At 35.3% G+C, this 17682-nt stretch overlaps 1 protein-coding gene across 1 annotated transcript in view; it reads left to right on the top strand.

The window, feature by feature from the left end:
- MEGF10 (multiple EGF like domains 10) overlaps positions 1 to 17682 on the top strand; it is a 171642-nt gene that overhangs the window by 37186 nt on the left and 116774 nt on the right. The window contains exons 2-4 of the mRNA XM_049771802.1: positions 3804 to 3936; positions 11894 to 11995; positions 13550 to 13650. Coding sequence (XP_049627759.1) covers positions 3821 to 3936; positions 11894 to 11995; positions 13550 to 13650 — 319 coding nt within the window. The 5' untranslated portion in view covers positions 3804 to 3820. The remainder of the gene's footprint in view (positions 1 to 3803; positions 3937 to 11893; positions 11996 to 13549; positions 13651 to 17682) is intronic.

Here is a 17682-nt window from a genome sequence, read left to right as displayed (position 1 = left end):
TATATATATATATATTATTCTTTTATATTATATATATATATTTTAATTATGCTTTAATGTAGATTATTCTAGAAGCAGCTAAATTTCTAATTATAATTATGAAAATGCTTCAAGGATAAGAGGCCCATATGTGTAGATACCTATTTTAAAAAACATACTTATATTTGCCCTCCCAGCATCACCATCAGTTGAATTTCAAAAGCATAAAGGAAATCAACAATCTTTTTACTCCTGCCATCTTGAAGAAAGGCGCAAGTCTTCATAAGCCATGCATCAAATATAAAACTAGAAAGGATCGCAAAGGATTGGTGCTGAAATTTTTACATTAAAAGAGAACACATAGACTTTTTCTTTTTCATAAGGCGGTTTGGCTTATGCTTGCGGTAATTTCTAACTTTATAAAAAAAAAACATTTCTAATTGGGAAATAGATGGTTTGAGTCTGAAATGGTGACTCAGGGTATAAACTTTCCTGTTAAGGGTAATGGTTTGTGAGTAGGTGGCAAATTACTGCTGACCAGCACTGGTTTTATCATAAAGGACAGGATAAAAGTTAATATATGTGTTTCAAACTTCATCAAAACAAAATACTTATCCTGTCATAGAGCAATGAAATAGAAATATTTGCCTTGCTTATAGGTTACAACCCAATAAATTGAGGTTTTTTTCCTTTTATTAATAGGTAAGGAAATCGTTAACAGTATTATGTCTTAAACTATTAAATGAAGATAATAAAAATATTTCCTTCTAGCATTAAATAGATTAGTCACATAAAGGCTTAGCATTATGCTGGGAAAGTAGAAAATGCTAGTGGTTATTGTTTATAATCATCATTACTTTTTATTCATCCTGTTAAGTGAAATATTATCTTTAGTTAATAATGTACGCTTGAATTTTACAACTTCCTGATGTAAAATAAGAAATAATAATTTGAATTAATCTATAAACTCTATTATGAGTTACACATTTATATTTTGTAAGTAGAATCAGTTCATGATGCTTAAAATCCCTTTTTAAAAAGTTTACAGTCTTTTAAGTATATTTTTTTTCTTGTTCTAAGTCAAACATTTGCTTTTACTTTAACCTTTTAGGGTTAAAAGATACTGTCAATAGTGTACTAAATAAACATTTACTGGCAAAACTTTTCGAATCCTTCTGTGTTCCTCTCAAGCTGGTCCAAGCAACAAAATACAATCAGGTGGATTAGTAGAAGAAAAAAACAGATTTAATATGTACACATGGACAATACATATGTCTTTAAATTTGAGAATAAATAGGTTAAATTATTGAATATAGTGAAGTGTTATGGAGACAAAAGAGGTTTCATATACCAAGAAGAGGGTCAAAACCAGATACTCTGATGCTATTCCTGCCTTCGGATAGGTTTCTACAGTAGACGGCAATGTCTGGGGATGACTGACACTAAAGCTGGATAGATTCTTTAAAGTTAACGAATCAGTTTGTCTTGAAGCCCAGGGACACTTAATTCACCATAGCTCCCCATATCACAGTAACATGTATTAGAATACGCTTACTCTGTTTTTGGAGAAGCCTATCTTGTCGTTATAAACATCTTGATTTTTAATGGTCTAACACTTTTTCACGTTATTCTTTTCTATTAGGAGCATAAAATATCTTCTAAAGTTAAGAATTTTTTGTTATTATTTCTTTAGAGATAAACTTAAGTTTTTTAACCACAGTTATTTTTCAATGAATTTGCAATTTGTAAAACCAAAGAAATCATTTGGTTGGTAATAAGTGGTATGTAGTTTCTCAACATACCACTTATTACCAACCAAATGATTTCTTTGGTTTTACAATCTGGCCTATTACTAGTCTCACTGGAAATCATGTGGGCAGGGTGATGCTTCTTCTCTTTCTTTAATTAATAAATACATTAGCCAGTTCTAACTCATGTTCATTTTTATGATGATTATGTTTAATCACTTTATAAATGTGACAATTAAGTGTTTCTTTGCTTAGTTACTGGAGACAGTCTCCTTTGCAGCATATGGCTCTTTATACAATACACTAAGATGACCAGTGCTTGGTGGATAATTAGGGTTTAGTAAATGCCTACAGACAACTTCCTTTGAGTATCATGTAAAGACTTTAAAGTTCTCATATCTAAAATGAAAGTAAATCCCTCTCCTGACGGGGAGGGTTTCTGTGTTTACCATCTTGGCAAGGGATTCACTCTTTACCTCTTATCTATCCCCAAGAGCCTACTCTTTCTTACTCCCACATTCAATCACCAAGTCCAGCAATTTGTCTACTTAAAAACTCTCCCCGATTCACTCAGTTCCTAAAATCCCAATGTTATTTCCTTAGTTTACCCACAGTTGTGTCTCACTAATAGTCCCTCAAATAATCCTCCCCTATTGGTTACTCTCTCCCTCTTGTAAACAGAGGAACCTTTTCATGTGAGTCTCTACTTGAGGTCTCCTTACTGCTTGAAAAAAAGTTCAATACTTTACAATGATTGCAAAGCCCAGGGACCAGAGAGATATAGCACAGTGGGTAGGAGACTTGCATGTGGCAGACCGGGGTTTGACCCCTGGCATCTTATATGGTTTTCTGAGCCTACCAGGAGCAATTTCTGAATGCAGAGCCAAGAGTAACCCCTGAACATCAACAGGTGTAGCCCCAAACCAAAAAAAAAAAAAAAGGCGAAAGCAAAGCCCATGGTGATAGACTCTCTCTTTCAACTAAACTGAGTTCTTTAAATATGCTTCACCTGCCTTCTACTCCCATTCCCTATGTCTGTAATATTTCTCTTCTATCTTCAGTCTCCTTTGCCTGCCCAACTTTTCTCCAGACTTCTAAATAGGTTGCTATTTGTTTTTTCTTGATAGTCTTTCTTCCTCTCAATAATATGAAGGTCATTATATTTATCTATAACTTAAAAACTGTCTGCACTTGTTCACTGCTCACCTATGCAGAGGCCTCAGTAAGAGAATTGGCTTTGCTTCTATTCAGCAAATGGGAAAACTGCAGCACTAAATATAAGAAATATATGGCATGATTTCTAAATTGCAAATATTCTTTTTTTTTTGGTTTTTGGGCCATACCTGTTTGACGCTCAGGGGTTACTCCTGGCTATGAGCTCAGAAATGGCTCCTGGCTTGGGGGGGACTATATGGGACGTCGGGGGATCGAACCACTGTCTGTCCTACGCTAGAGCTTGCAAGGCAGACACCTTACCTCTAGCACCACCTACCCAGCCCCCTAAATTGCAAATATTCTAATGGGCAGGAACAGGAATTAGTTCTATACTTTCTGTTCCGTTTTGCACAAAGCTAGGCATAAGAGTGGGCATTCAGCGCTCATTGAATAAATTATTGAATGAATCTCAGTTTGAACCTGAGGTGCCTCTCTTGAGTCAATGGGGCTTCTGTTTCATCATTTATCCTCTGGGACAAATGAGGCCAGATTCCTCTGTGAGCCCTCTTCTTCCAGAGGGAAATATGCCTGGTGAGAGAATCTGGATGTCTGTGTTGCTCTGCGTTCTTCTGGTTGATGCCTTTAATGTCGTCTGGCATGGATAAGAAGGGCTTTTGTGGTGGTGGCAATTAACGATGATTTGCACATTTTGCTAATTTACAAAACAGTGGCCACCCTGCACAACATAAGAAATATCTCTATCTCTTGGACCATGAAATCTGGTGACCTGTTATTTTAAACACATGGTTTATTATGCAAGTTTCAGCCCTAGTGACAACTGGTACCAAAGAGTTGCTATGTTGAAAAGAACTGTGTGGGTATTTAATGCATATCTAATGTGACTTTCCATCTCCCTTATAGGTTGTTTTTCAGGAAAAATGATTATTTCTTTGAACCCATGTCTGAGTTTTATCTGCTTATTGTTGTGCCACTGGATCAAGACAGCTTTTCTCTTGAATCTTGAAGACCCTAATGTGTGTAGTCACTGGGAAAGGTAATAATTCTAAAAATAATCTGAGAAATAATTTATTTAAATTACTTAGGGCACAGTCATTATCTGCTTGAAAAACTAAGTTGATATTTTTAAATTAATGTATGTACATAGCATTATTATGTATAATAAACTTGATAATATTCATATTTCTCTATATGTCATGTGGAAAAATATGATATGTTGACTCTATTATGGGGGAAATGGTAAGTTTTGGAGTAAATATTAATAACTCAATGAAGATGATTACTATTAAAATCTTGTCTATACCTTTAATTGATATGTTATAATCTGGGGGAGTTAATTTTTACATAAGAATGAATGAATGAATGAATGAACATTGGAAGATACAATAAGATATTGAAATGTATGACATAAAATATATGGGCTGTAGATGGCTTGAAAATGTAGTCATGATTTTTGGAGGATCTGGCAAATCTGCGTAGAAGTTGCCTGTTATTCTAAAAACAAATAGAACTGGTTAAACAAGTAGAAGGTAGTGAGTGATAAGGAGGGATTTTAGGAATGGAAGGTAGCTCAACTGCAAAGTCTTATAGACCAGGAGGGTTGTGCCCAACGAAACTGATATTGGAAGAGAGCAGACTGGTTTAATTATATGATAGCACATTATGTGGCTCAAGATCTGAATATTTGTAGTAGGAAAAGCAAAGGAAATACATGATAATGTCATTCTTGAGGCTTTGTATTGCCTTTACAACACAAAATACCACACTAAGTAGTGTTTGAGCATAGTCAAATGTAGACCACCCTACTTTACTGTCCAACTTACATTCCTAAAAAAAGATGTGTGTCAAAAAAATAACATTGCAAGTGTAAGTTTTCCAAGAAAATGAAAGGTGTCAAACACTGTAGTGATATATATATTTTGATATGTCATTACCTCAAACTCTTAGTTTTTTCCAATCACCTTTAGCACCATGACTAGCAGATCTCAGAATATACATTTTAATCACAATTGACATCCATTGTTTTTGTGAGGTTTTTGTTTGTTTATTTAGTATTTGAGTGACACCAACCTGTATTTGGGGCTTATCCCTGGCTCTGTACTTAGAGATTGGTCCTGGCAAGCTAGAGGAACCATATGGTATGCTGGGGATTAAAACTGAGTCAGCTGCATGCAAGGCAAGTGCCTTACCTGCTATAGAATTTCTCTGATCCCCACCCAATGATTTTTAAAATCTCATAGTCATTCAAGCACAGCAACTGTATTATCCTGGGAAGACACTATGGTCCCTAACTTACATTATTATTTTTCAGAGAGGGCTTAGCTCTATCTCTATAAGCACTGCTACAATACAGTAACAGCAGCATATTTCCTTATATCGATAATTTGAAATATGTATCATTGCAAACATTAGTATATAGAATAAATGTGTAAATATAATCAAGCCCTATATGTGGGGGTATCAGCTGTAACATACAGAATTAAGGAAATAGTCCTATTTCCTTTTATATCCTAAAGAGCACCTCCCCAAAACATTTAACCAACAAAGTAATAGCCATTTTTAATGTAGTTGAAATTAATGTGAATGGGTACTTATTACATTTTTACAGGGACAGACCCTTCAACGGGTCCTTGGTTGTTGAATTTCTTAGAGGACAATAAATTTAGAATCAAAGAAAAATAGTCAACTGTCTGTGAAATAATAAGCAGTATAGATTGGCAGTGTATTGAATGTAAGATTTTAGGAGGCAGAAAAAGCTGAGACTTAGGGACCAAAGAGACAGTACAATGGGTAAGGTGTTTCCCCAGAACACTTATGGTCCCCTGAATCCTTCCAGGAGTGATTCTTCATTGCAGAGCCAGGAATAAGTACTGAGCACAATCAAATGTGGCCCCCAAACTGAAAAGCAAAAGCAAACTGAAACTTATGACTGCTATGTGAAATAATGGAGTTACCCCTGCATGAAGTGAAAAGGGAAAGAGGATAATTCCAAAAGGAGTAGGTTATTGTGATTTTGCCATGTTGTCTTCTTTGAATATATTTGAAATGTGAACTTGGATGTGTTTTGAGAATATATATTGTGAGGTCATCGACATGGTGAAATATGCACATATAAATATTCTGAGGAAAAGGCTACAGAGATAACACAATCTAGGGCATCAAATAATCTAGTATCCATTCATTAATATACATTTAATCCTGATTCCTTGTTCAGTATTCATCCAAATTTTCCAGAGCATAATTACATGTTCTGCTGCTCACCACTGATAATTCTCAGTGTCTCAAATACTGCCTTGCATATGGCATGCATTAAAGAAATAATTGTTGCATGAGTTAGCTTACCTTGTGATAGGAAATGAAATGAGTAAATATGGGCACTGGTAAGGATGGACAGTTTTCTACTATAAAAAAGAGACACATGAGCCAATAAATATAATATAAATCTACTGTCACGCTAGTATGTAATCTTTAAAATACTCTTTAATGGGGAGGAAAATTAAATGTAAGACATTGGGAAATAATGGATTTTTTGTGTCGATTTTTTCTATGAACTCTTAGAAAGATGGAGGGACAACTACAGCCTTTTTATTGATAAATTTCCTACTGGGAGACTAGAAAATGACTCTTTGAAGAAAGGCAAAAGAAAAAATATGTTTGACAAGAATGGAGATAAGAGTATAAATTAACTTGATCAAATAAAGGCGCTGTATTAAAAATAATTGAAATGAACTTGAATTGAAACAGGGAGTGAAAAATTAGTTTCAAAGGAAAAATACTTTACTGGTACTAGAAGTAAGTAGGGTTCATCATTGGCCTTTTCATAATAAAACCCTCCTGTACCAATTCTCAGTAACGGAACAGAACTACCTAGAGGCTGGCTTCTTAGTCTGTGGCCTGTGAGTTGCTTGAACCTCACTGGAAACTTGTTAGAATTGTAGATTCTCAGGCCACTTCCCAGGCCTACTTAATCTTTTCTTTTCAAATGATAATATACCTTATTTATGTGCAACAATTGCAATTCTTTAAAGTTGTATGCAGAATAAAATGAAGGAAAATTAAATGATTTAAAAGATACAAGGAATGTCTTAGCATCATAGGAATTCTGCACAGCATCCTTTTGGACAATGAATAATTCAATGAATCCTCTCTTTCTTCTCCCCATCTCCTTTTCCTCATCTGTGAGTATAAGTATTTTCATCTAGTGGAGTTTCTCTAAAGAAGTCACTCACAAAGAGAAGCCATTCTTTCCCAACCAATTGAGGATAGAGCATAGAAGTGCTCAGAGTAAGTTAAAACAGCAGCCCTGAATTTAGCCAGAGTGGGATCTGGTTAAAGAAACAGAGAAAAAGACAGTGGAAAAGGGTCCAGTCTTTTTTACTTAAGTTTTATTATTGTGTTATTTAAACACCATTGTTTAAATATGGTATTGCTGGACCATATGGAAGCTCAATTTCTTGCTTTTTGAGGAATATTCATATTTTTTTCCAGAAAAGTTGGAGTAGATGGCATTCCCACTAGCAGTGAGTGAGAGTCTTTGCTCCCCACATCTCTGCCAGCATTGGTTGTTCATGTTCTTTGTGATGTGTGCCAGTTTCTGTGGCATAAGATGATATCTTATGGTTGTTTCGGCTTGCATCTTCCTGATGATTAATGATATGGAGCATTTTTCTGTGCCTTTTAGCCATCTGTCTTTCTTCTTTGAAGAAATGTCTGTTCGTTTCTTCTCTCAATTTTAGATGTAGTTAGATGTTTATTTCTCGTTCAGTTCTACCAGTATAAAGGTCAATTCTTTTTTGTTTTGTTTTGTTTTGTTTTTGGGCCACAGCTGGTTCCATTCAAGATGTAGGTGCACTACTTCCAGAAAGTTATTCCTTGAAAAGTGACAACAACTTAGTATTTTTACAGTTGAGCATTGAGGAAACTTTGTGTAGTCACTTCAGAAAATTTGGCAGTCATAATTTGAAAACTTTACTAATTAAAATGTTTTAAATATCCTCTAAATTAAAGGAGCAGAGATAAGAAATGATATTTATTATCATATCTGATTAAAATAGCAAGGTAATTTAGCAGATAAAATATAATTAGTCACTTTGAAATGTATCCAAGTGATGATGATTCCCTATGCCCGCTGCCTCCTCTTTTTTTCTTTGATGCCAAATTAAATCTTGCTGGGCTTCTTTATGGATAATACTTAAGTAAAAATCATATTGATGCATTTTTCAGTATATTTGGGAGAATTAAACAAAAAAAGAGATAAGAATTTTGATTTTAAGAAAAGAGATAAAAATGCTGCAAATAGTGTGAAATTGGATCAGATTATTTTTTTAATATAATTTTTATTTTGATCATAGTGGCTTACATATTGTTGACAATAATATTCTAGGTACATATTTACATAAAATCAGGGGGGATTCCCATCCCTAAATTGTCCTCCCTACACCTCCGTTTTTGTCCTACCTCCCATTTCCTCTTCCCTCCCCCCCAGGGTGGCTAGAATATGTGATCCCCTCTGTATCTGACCTACTACTTAGTAGTCTTGCATCAGTTTGGTCTTGGTGCCTCCCTTATTTCCCCCTCTAAGTGGGGGCAGGGCTAGCAGTTCAAGTTGGGTGGTTTTGCCTGAAAAAGAGAAAATGAGTAAACTGGGGTAAGAGTCTAATACCCCAAAAATGGGCAGAATCCTTCTAGGGGTTCTCCTCATCGATTTGGGAAATGAAGGAGAAAAAGAAGGATCAGATTATTTTTAAGCCAGTTTGTCACTCACTGTTTGCTTTACAAGTTAAACAACAATCTTATCAATGTCAGTGAATGAGGAAAGTAGAAAGCCTGTTGGAACACAAGTGGGTAGGGGAGGAGGATGATAGGGGCATCGGTAATAGGAAGGTTGCACTGGTGAAGGAGGTGTTCCTTTTATAATTAAAACCCAAATACAATCATGCTTGTAATTACAGTGTTTAAATAAAGATTTATTAGAAAAAGAAAGAAAGCAAGCCTGTCTCAAATACAGGTGGGGGTGGGGTGGGGAGAGGATACTGAAACTCAATTATAATCATGTTTGTGATCATGATGTTTAAATAAAAATATTATTTAAAAAAGAAGTTTTAAAGATTCTAGTGACATTTTAGAGGGAACAGAGGGACAGGATGGTGTCTGGGGATATTGGTGTTTGTCCTTCCTCTTGACAACTCACTAGCACTTGGAACTCAGTGTTATGATGGAAAATGGATTGGACCAGTATTTTTTAACCCTTTTCAGGGTGTGACTCCATCCATCTTTGTTTCTACCTTGTTCTCCCTTCTCCCCACGGGAATCCTATAAGTTGGTGACCTACTGTTGTCCCCATCTATGCGATATGGCCCCCAACTGAGAAACAGTGGACTAGATAATTGAAGAGTTTTTTCGCAACCCTGTGTCTTTAAGAGAAGATGCTAATGAATGTGGCAGTGTGGACTGTTTGTTAGTAGAGTTCTAATTAAGTTTAAATTGCAGTCCAGGCTCTGGCTAAAGAATCAGAGATAAAGGCCAAAGGAGAAAGGCCCATTCTTGAAGACATTTCCCTTCATGGTGTAGGCACACAGCTTCCAGAAAGTCATCCCTTTAAAAGTGACAGCTTAATTGTCTGTCATAGAGTTGGGTATGAAGCAAACTTGGAGTAGTCACTTTCAGCATATTTGGCAATAATAATTTGAAGACTATTTGCTAAGAGGAAAAATTGTTTTCGAAACCCTCTAACTTAAAAAAATATGTGGATTTCTTTGTTAGTATACTATAAAAACAATAAACTAAAATGAGAAAAGAAAAAAAAAAAACAACCAGACTATGAAGAGCCTTACAAAATGCTTTTGGAGTTACAAGGTTCTGGGTTTGTTTTTTTTTTCTCCTGCCATCTCTTTTAAATTTGTTTACTTAATTTTGAGGAGGATTCCTAGGTTTACTGAGAAATAATTTTGCAAACCTCGTCCCAAAGAAATGAGCACAAATGTCAATTACTTTATTTATGTCCTGTTGAAACTTAATTACAGAGTGACTATCAGAGAAACTGAATAAAGATATCCCACTATAGTTTTTCAAACCAGAATGTTCTGTTCTAGTTAATCCTTAATTTGTTGTTGGGTGTGAAACCCATTCCTGGTGGTGCTCTGGGGAACAATTCAGTGCCAGAGATGAAAATGCAGCAACTCACACATGCTTTCCATGTGCTCTACCACTTGAGTTGCATCCCTGGCCTTAATCGGAATTCTTTATTGCTGAAATTTCTATCTATTTCGTTCTTACGTTTTACAAGTTGATAATAATTGCTATTAATGAACTTGGACTATTGATTTGCAGCAAGTAAGTCTGTGAGCATTGCCCTTTCTGTTGTTTGGTGTAAAGGTTTTAATAAAAAATCTTTAAGAGATAGTTAAAGAAAATTGAATAAAACATTTCAAAACAAAGAGGATTCATATTTTTGTATCAGGGAGTCTAGGCTCTTTAGCATATAATAAATTGTTTTAAAATAAAAATATAGAATTAATGGTAAATCATCTCTCTATTTCACGGAGTATTTCTATTCTGTTAAGGAGTTCAAACAAGCTATTAGTAAAATGTGTTAGAAAACAAACTAGAGCAGCAGCCTATTGATATGATTGCGTCAGGCTAATTGTCTTATTCTTATGTTTAGAATGGAGTTTTTAAATGTGTCATTGTAGTTTTTATTTAGAAGCCTTATATATTCTTTCCCCATCTGAGAAGTAGGGCAGATATGAATAATACTCAAATTGTCCCTTTGCTCATTACCTTTAAGATCTACCTGCAGACTTAGACTGAAATTGCTCTGTGAAAAGTTCAGGTAATCTTCAGACTCTTAGGGTAAAAGGGTAGAGTTAAGTACAGAAAATTACAAGAGTGTCTTTTAAAATTCATGAGTACCTGAGACCAGAAATATAGTACAGTATGTTATTGCTTGACTTAGATGCAGCTGAACCCAGGTTTGATTCCCAGCACAATGTATGGTCCTATGAGCCCACCAGAACAGATCCCTGAATGAAGAGCCAAAAGAAAGCTCTGAGCATAGCTAGATGTAGCTTCAAAACACACACACACACACACACACACACACACACACACACATATATGGTGAATGGTAAAAGAGAACTTTTACAAAATTTATACCATGACATGAGCTCCTTTATTTTAAAGATAATATAAATAATTCTCACTTTGGAACTATAATTCCAAATATTTTAAAATAAATAATATTTTTATTTAAAAACCATGATTCCAAATATGATTGTAATTGGGTTTCAGTCATAAAAAGAACACCCCCATTCACCAGTGCAACATTCCCATCACCAATAGCCCAAATCTCCCTCCTCCCCCTCCCCTGCCTGTATTCAAGACAGTATTTCTACTTCCTTCACTCATTGACATTGTTATGACAGTTGTCAGTGTAGTTATTTCTCTAACTGCACTCACCACTCTTTGTGGTGTGCTTCATATCATGAGCTGGTCCTTCTGGCCCTCATCTCTGGGAATTATTTTAAAATGTCTTTTATTTTTCTTAAAACCCATAGATGAGTGAGACTATTCTGTGTGTTTCTCTCCCCCCTCTGACTTGTTTCACTCAGCATAATAGATTTCATGTACTTCCATATATAGGAAATTTTCATGACTTCATCTCTCCTGACAGTTGCATAATATTCCATTATGTATATGTACCACAATTAGCCATTCATTTGTTGAAGGGTATCTTGGTTGTTTCCAGAGTTTGACTATTGTAAATAGCACTGCAATGAATATAGGTGTGAGAAGGGATTTTTTATATTGCATTTTTGAGTTCCTAGGGTATATCACTAGGAGTGGTTATAATTCCAAAAATTTATTTAACGATAGATATCCTGTTAAAAGATGGGAATTTCAGAGGAAGATATTTTAGTCCAGTAAGTTTTTGTACATAGGTTATAAAGGTAGAATTTTATGTACTAATTTCTGATTTTCCTTCTTTTCTTCAGCTACTCAGTGACAGTGCAAGAGTCATACCCACATCCCTTTGATCAAATCTACTACACCAGCTGCACTGACATTCTAAACTGGTTTAAGTGCACAAGACACAGGTAATGGAAATTTAGGTATATTTAATGAGTTTGACTAGCTGGAAATGAAATCTAAAATAGAGGTCTACCATACTTGAGAAGGAGCAATCATTAGTGAATACTTTATTTTCTAATTATAGGAGATAGAGAAAGCAGAATGGTTGTGCCTATAAAGAACTTACAGGAAAAAAAGTCCCAATTACTTATCATTTTGGTTAGTAACAAATCACCCATTTTATTTGGCATAAAATAGGGATCTTAAAAATGAACATCACAGGGCCGGGAAGGTGGCGCTAGAGGTAAGGTGTCTGCCTTGCAAGCGCTAGCCAAAGAAAGACAGTAGTTCGATCCCCCGGCGTACCATATGGTCCCCCCAAGCCAGGGGCAATTTCTGAGTGCATAGCCAGGAGTAACCCCTGAGCGTCAAACAGGTGTGGCCCCCCCAAAAAAATGAACATCACTAAATATGAGAAACTCATATCCTAATATATAATTGTACTAGAACATCTGACTCAACTTAGCTAACAAGTTAAGTAAAATAGAGCAATTCTCTCAATGTGAAAACAGAACAGACAAAATGTATTACATATTGATGTTACTATTGAAAGATATCTTGATATAATTTTATATATAGAATACTTCTAGGAGTGTGTGTGTCATGGGTCAGATGTGGCACTTGCCACTCTGGGCTTCATTGAAGAATATTGTTCTCAGTGTCAATTTTTTCAGACTCATTTCTTGACCACTCTACCTAAACTAGCCTTTAATATTCAATTTCCTTATGTAAGTCTTTCTTAACAGGACTTTAACATTAATACTAAGACATAAATATTAATTTAATATTACCTGGCTAAGGAGGGGTCAGAGTGATAGCATTGTGGATAGGGCACTTGCCTTGTATATGGCTGGCCCAAGTTGAACACTCCTGCCCCAAGCCTTACAGAAGTGATCCTGAGCATCAGGAGTAACCCCTGATCACTGCTGGGTATGAGCCAAAAAATATACACAATGGCATATTATGCAGCTGTCAGGAAAATGAAGTCATGAAATTTTTCTATACCTGGATGGACATGGAAACTTTTATGCTGAGTGAAATAAGACAAAGAGAGAGAGAGATACACACGCGGTTTAGAACATGTAGACTGGTATGAAATTACCAGTGACTGCCTGAGTACAGCCGAGCAACTATCTTCCACCCCCAGTTAAGCACCTCCAAGTGTAAAAAAGGCCTTTGGCACAACGGAGGTCTGCCGAAACCCAATGCTGGCCGAGACTCCTGGCTCCTAGGAAGGAAGGAGATCCTTCCCAAGCCTGGAAGTTCTAAGCCCACACCCTAAGCCTCCCTCTGGAGCCGGCTTGGGAGTGGGGAAAGCCTAGGGTACCCCATTAGCTCCTCCCAGGAACCCACCTTGCTAGCTTGCCCAGGCATGTGGCCCAGGGAAAGCCCTGGAGCTCCAGAGTAATTCTTTACTTTTTATATCTTTATTGATTTATTTTCTGTTTTGTATTAACTTACAACTTGATCACTAATCAGTTACAAGTCAAAAGAAGTAACAATGGAATTTGTCTTTCTAGAATCAGTTATCGGACAGCATATCGACATGGGGAAAAAACTATGTATAGGCGCAAATCCCAGTGTTGTCCTGGATTTTATGAAAGCCGGGAGATGTGTGTTCGTAAGTAAGATTTTTATCCCTTTGAGGTTCATTTATTTCTCCCAATGATGGTTTTCATTTGTTACTGACGGCTGTGATGGAGACCTGGGAAAGTGGGAGATAGTGATTTGTCCATCTCAGCTCTTTTCTTGACCGGTGTAATTAGGGAAGTATTAACTCTGTCCCTCTGACCCATTGAAAAATTCCAAGCAAATGTTGCTTGAGGAGAAAACAGATGTTGTAGAAAGATGATTCAAAGCCAGATGTAGCAATGTTAATCACAGTTCTCCAATAATGTCTCTTTGGAAATTGGTCTGAGAGTCATTATTAGGTCACAGAAGAGAACAGAATTATTTTCCAGCAGCAGCTGACTGGAGTCCCGAGTCAAATTCCAAGAAGCCAGCATGTTCTTTTCCTTGGCACATAATCTGGTGCAATTTATTCAAAGGCCAGAAACTGTCAAAATAAGAATGACTCTAAGTCTGGGTCACACCATTTTCTCTCTCACCTCTTCTTTTCAGCTCACCCATTCATTCTGGGATATTTTGAGACAAGTTTGATATTTTATCATACATTTCTGAAAGTTCTAGATAGGTGTAATTAAAATTTCTTATTACTATGTATAGAATACTTTAAAAGAGAGTTTAAGGCAACTTTCTTTCAATGCTTTGGCTCAACACCAAACTTTTATTAAATATCCTTAGTTAATAGGTAAGGATAAATTTCTATAAGCAGAATTTTGGGGTGAGAAGCATACACATTTACAAGACAGTTGGTTTGTTTGCAATTGCACCAGCAGTCCATCAGATTGCAATTTTTGCTTGTACTCTATGCCATTTTCCCTTTGCTAGTTTTTCTTTATTTGCATGTGCTGATGGAGAAAGAAGCTGAATAAGAAAAATGCATGCTTGTAATCAAATAACTTATAGTTTAATAATGAAATTTGTTTGTGACATAGGCTGGCGAGAAAATCTTAAAGAAATTCAATGCACATAGAGGTGAAAATAGCAGGCCTACTTGTCTGTACCGATAACCTGGAATTTTCTTGGTGCTCTTGCCAAATTTCAATCTAGCAAGGCCAATTTTTCAGTACACTGAGAGGATTATTCTCATCAAATTCATTCCTAAGAGCCCCCCAAATTATAGGAATTAAATCTAAAGCTAAGCTAATTCACCAAGTTTAACTGAGTTAGAACAGGTGTGTGTGTGTGTGTGTGTGTGTGTGTGTGTGTGTGTGTGTGTGTGTGTGTGTGCGCGCGCGCACGCGCTAATTTCTAGCTTTATCTTCTGCTCTTAAAAGCATGCTATGTTGGAAGGTAGTTTTTACTGGCAAGTTGGTGTGGGGAATGTGGTCAGTTAGATCACTTAAAGAGGGTGTCATGGTCCCTCTATTCCATAGCCCAAACACTCTCTATGCAATATTCCAATCCACCTGAGAAACCTGAGCAAATTCACTAGCACTACAGTGGCTGAAAATTTTTCTTTATCTCACCTTTTTTGGGTTCATGATATCCCTTGAAGTGCTAGAATTTGCCTTTAAATTTTCTTTATTTCTCACTTTGATTTTTTTTGTTGTTGTTGTTGTTTATGGGGCTCACTCAGTGTGCTTAAGACTTGTTTCTGGCGCAATGACCACTCCTGGTCATATGTGGTGCTAGGGTTCTAACCTGGCCAGTCCACATACAAGGCCTTACTTATTCTGGCCCAGACTTTCCTTTTTTCTAAGTCTTCTTGACTTATTAAAACCCTGGAGATAGAAATACTTTTCATATATGTTAATTTATTTAATCAGCATGCTATCTCCTCTTTCAGACACTTCTAGGAGCTATTTGGTCTCTTTTAAGAGTATTTTTTCTCTCTCCACTTTATTTTATAGGGTAATAATAAAACAACTACACTTTTGAACATTCTTGTTCTTGGGGTTGTCTTGAGAAAAATCTAGACAACAGAAGGCACCACAGTCATATACCTTGTAGACTTTCTGACACACATTAGCCATTTTAACTGCTCTTCTCATGCTTGTATTCTGTCTTATAGCTTTTGGAGCCAGAGCAATGCACAATAACTTAAGGCATTTTCTTTGCTGATAGAACTCAACTGAGTTCAATCCCTGACATTCCATATGGTTCCCTGAGCACTGCCAGGAATCAAACTTGAATATAGAGCCAGGAGTTAGCCCTTAGCAATACTGGGTGTGGCAAAAATTAAAAAAGTCTCCCTGTTTGTTCTGTGTATTTATGCTTTGGGTTTTTAGTGTTTTATTGTAGATTCTAGGTGTGAGCTCATATAAATTTGGCTATTGGCTGTTTGTCTTTCTCTGACTTATTTCACTTAGCATAAAATACCCTTGAGATTCCTTGATGCTGTCACAAATAGCAGAGGCTTCTTTTTTTTTTTATAACTGAATAATACTTCATGGTAAACAATTATGTATCATTTAAAGATGTTTCTATCAACAGTATACCATCTTTACAACATTGGTCTTAATAGGCTATGTCTCAGATAGACTAGATGAGTAGACTATAAAAGTTTTAGATTTATATTATTATGCTGTTTTATTTACACAATTATCAGAATATGCTTCCCCTTATTAAATAATGCATAACTTTATTTACAACTTGTTCATTTTCAATTTATCTATGGATGAACATTAGATTGTTTCCATGTCTTCTTTATTGTAAATAATGCTGTAATGACTATCACAGTGTATTTGTATTTTAAGTTAGGTTTTTGTTCCTTTCAGATAAATATTAAAAGTGGGATTTATGAATTAATTTATAATTCTATTTTAAAACCATATAAATTATACTGATTGTACTAATTTATACTACCATTTAAGTGCACATGGATTTCCTTTTTTTTTTTATAACCTTGCCTACCCTTGCTGGTTTTGTATTATTTTTTAAATAAGCCATTCTAACATGTCTGAGGTGGTATCTCATTCTGGGTTGAATTATTTATTTTCCTGATACTAATGATATTGAGGGGCCACTTTATCTCCTTTTAGCACCCAGTTCTTGTTCAGAGTTATCATTCATCATTTCTATCTAATAATAGTTTTCTTGCTATATAGTGGATTTTCAGCTTGATATAATTCTATGTGTTAATTTTTTTTCTATGTTACCTTTACTTTGATGCCAAAGCCATTGTCAAGAACAACATAAAATTTTTACCATATATATTCTTCTAGAATCTTTGTGTTTTGGGTCTTACGTTAAAATCTTTAAAACATTTCAAGTTAATATTTTGTATATGTACAGAAATTTGGTTTCACTGTCTTGTGCAAGTAGCTTTGTAACTTTCTCAGCATCATTTATTGATTAAACTGTCCTTTTCCTGTTGTATATTCAGGATTTCTTTATCATAAACTAATTGGCCATATGTGCATGTGTTTATCTTTGTGATATTTGTTTTATTCCCTTTATATGTATTTTTTTAATTTGTAGTTTTGTTATTTGTTTTGGGCCAGACCCTGCGGCTGCTCTGGGGCTACTTCTGCTTCTGTGCTTGGTACTTCTGGTATTGCTTGGCGATATATGCTCAGCCTGCTTTCCCTGTTAAGCTACTTCTCAGGCCTTGAGTTTCTTTTTATGGAAATAAAATGTAAAATAACTGTGTACAAAGTCAGAAACTCTGAAACCTCTAACTGAAATCTTATTTCCCAAATTGCTTTTGCTATTCAGGGTCTTCCATGAAAATAATAGATTTATTGTTTTGTTTCTGTGAATAAATACCATTACAATTTTCATAAAGATTATATTGATCTATATATTACTTTGAATAATACGGTCATTTTAACAATATTTCTTCTCTAGTCAACATGAAATTTCCTTCAATTTTTTTCCAGGTAAACCTGGAAAAATGTAACCTCTTTGGTTACATTTATATGCAGATATTTAATATTTTTTATAATCTACAATTATAAGTGGACTTTTCCTAATTTCTCCAATAGTTACTAGTCCTAAAATTTTTTATTTACTGAAATTATAAATCTAAAACTTAGATATTTTGTAAGCTAAATTCAGCTAAAGGATACTACATTTATAAATCTTA

Source organism: Suncus etruscus, chromosome 4 (genome assembly GCF_024139225.1).
Source record: "Suncus etruscus isolate mSunEtr1 chromosome 4, mSunEtr1.pri.cur, whole genome shotgun sequence".
NCBI classification, from domain to species: domain Eukaryota; kingdom Metazoa; phylum Chordata; class Mammalia; order Eulipotyphla; family Soricidae; genus Suncus; species Suncus etruscus.
This window is presented reverse-complemented; position numbering and strand designations above follow the sequence as displayed.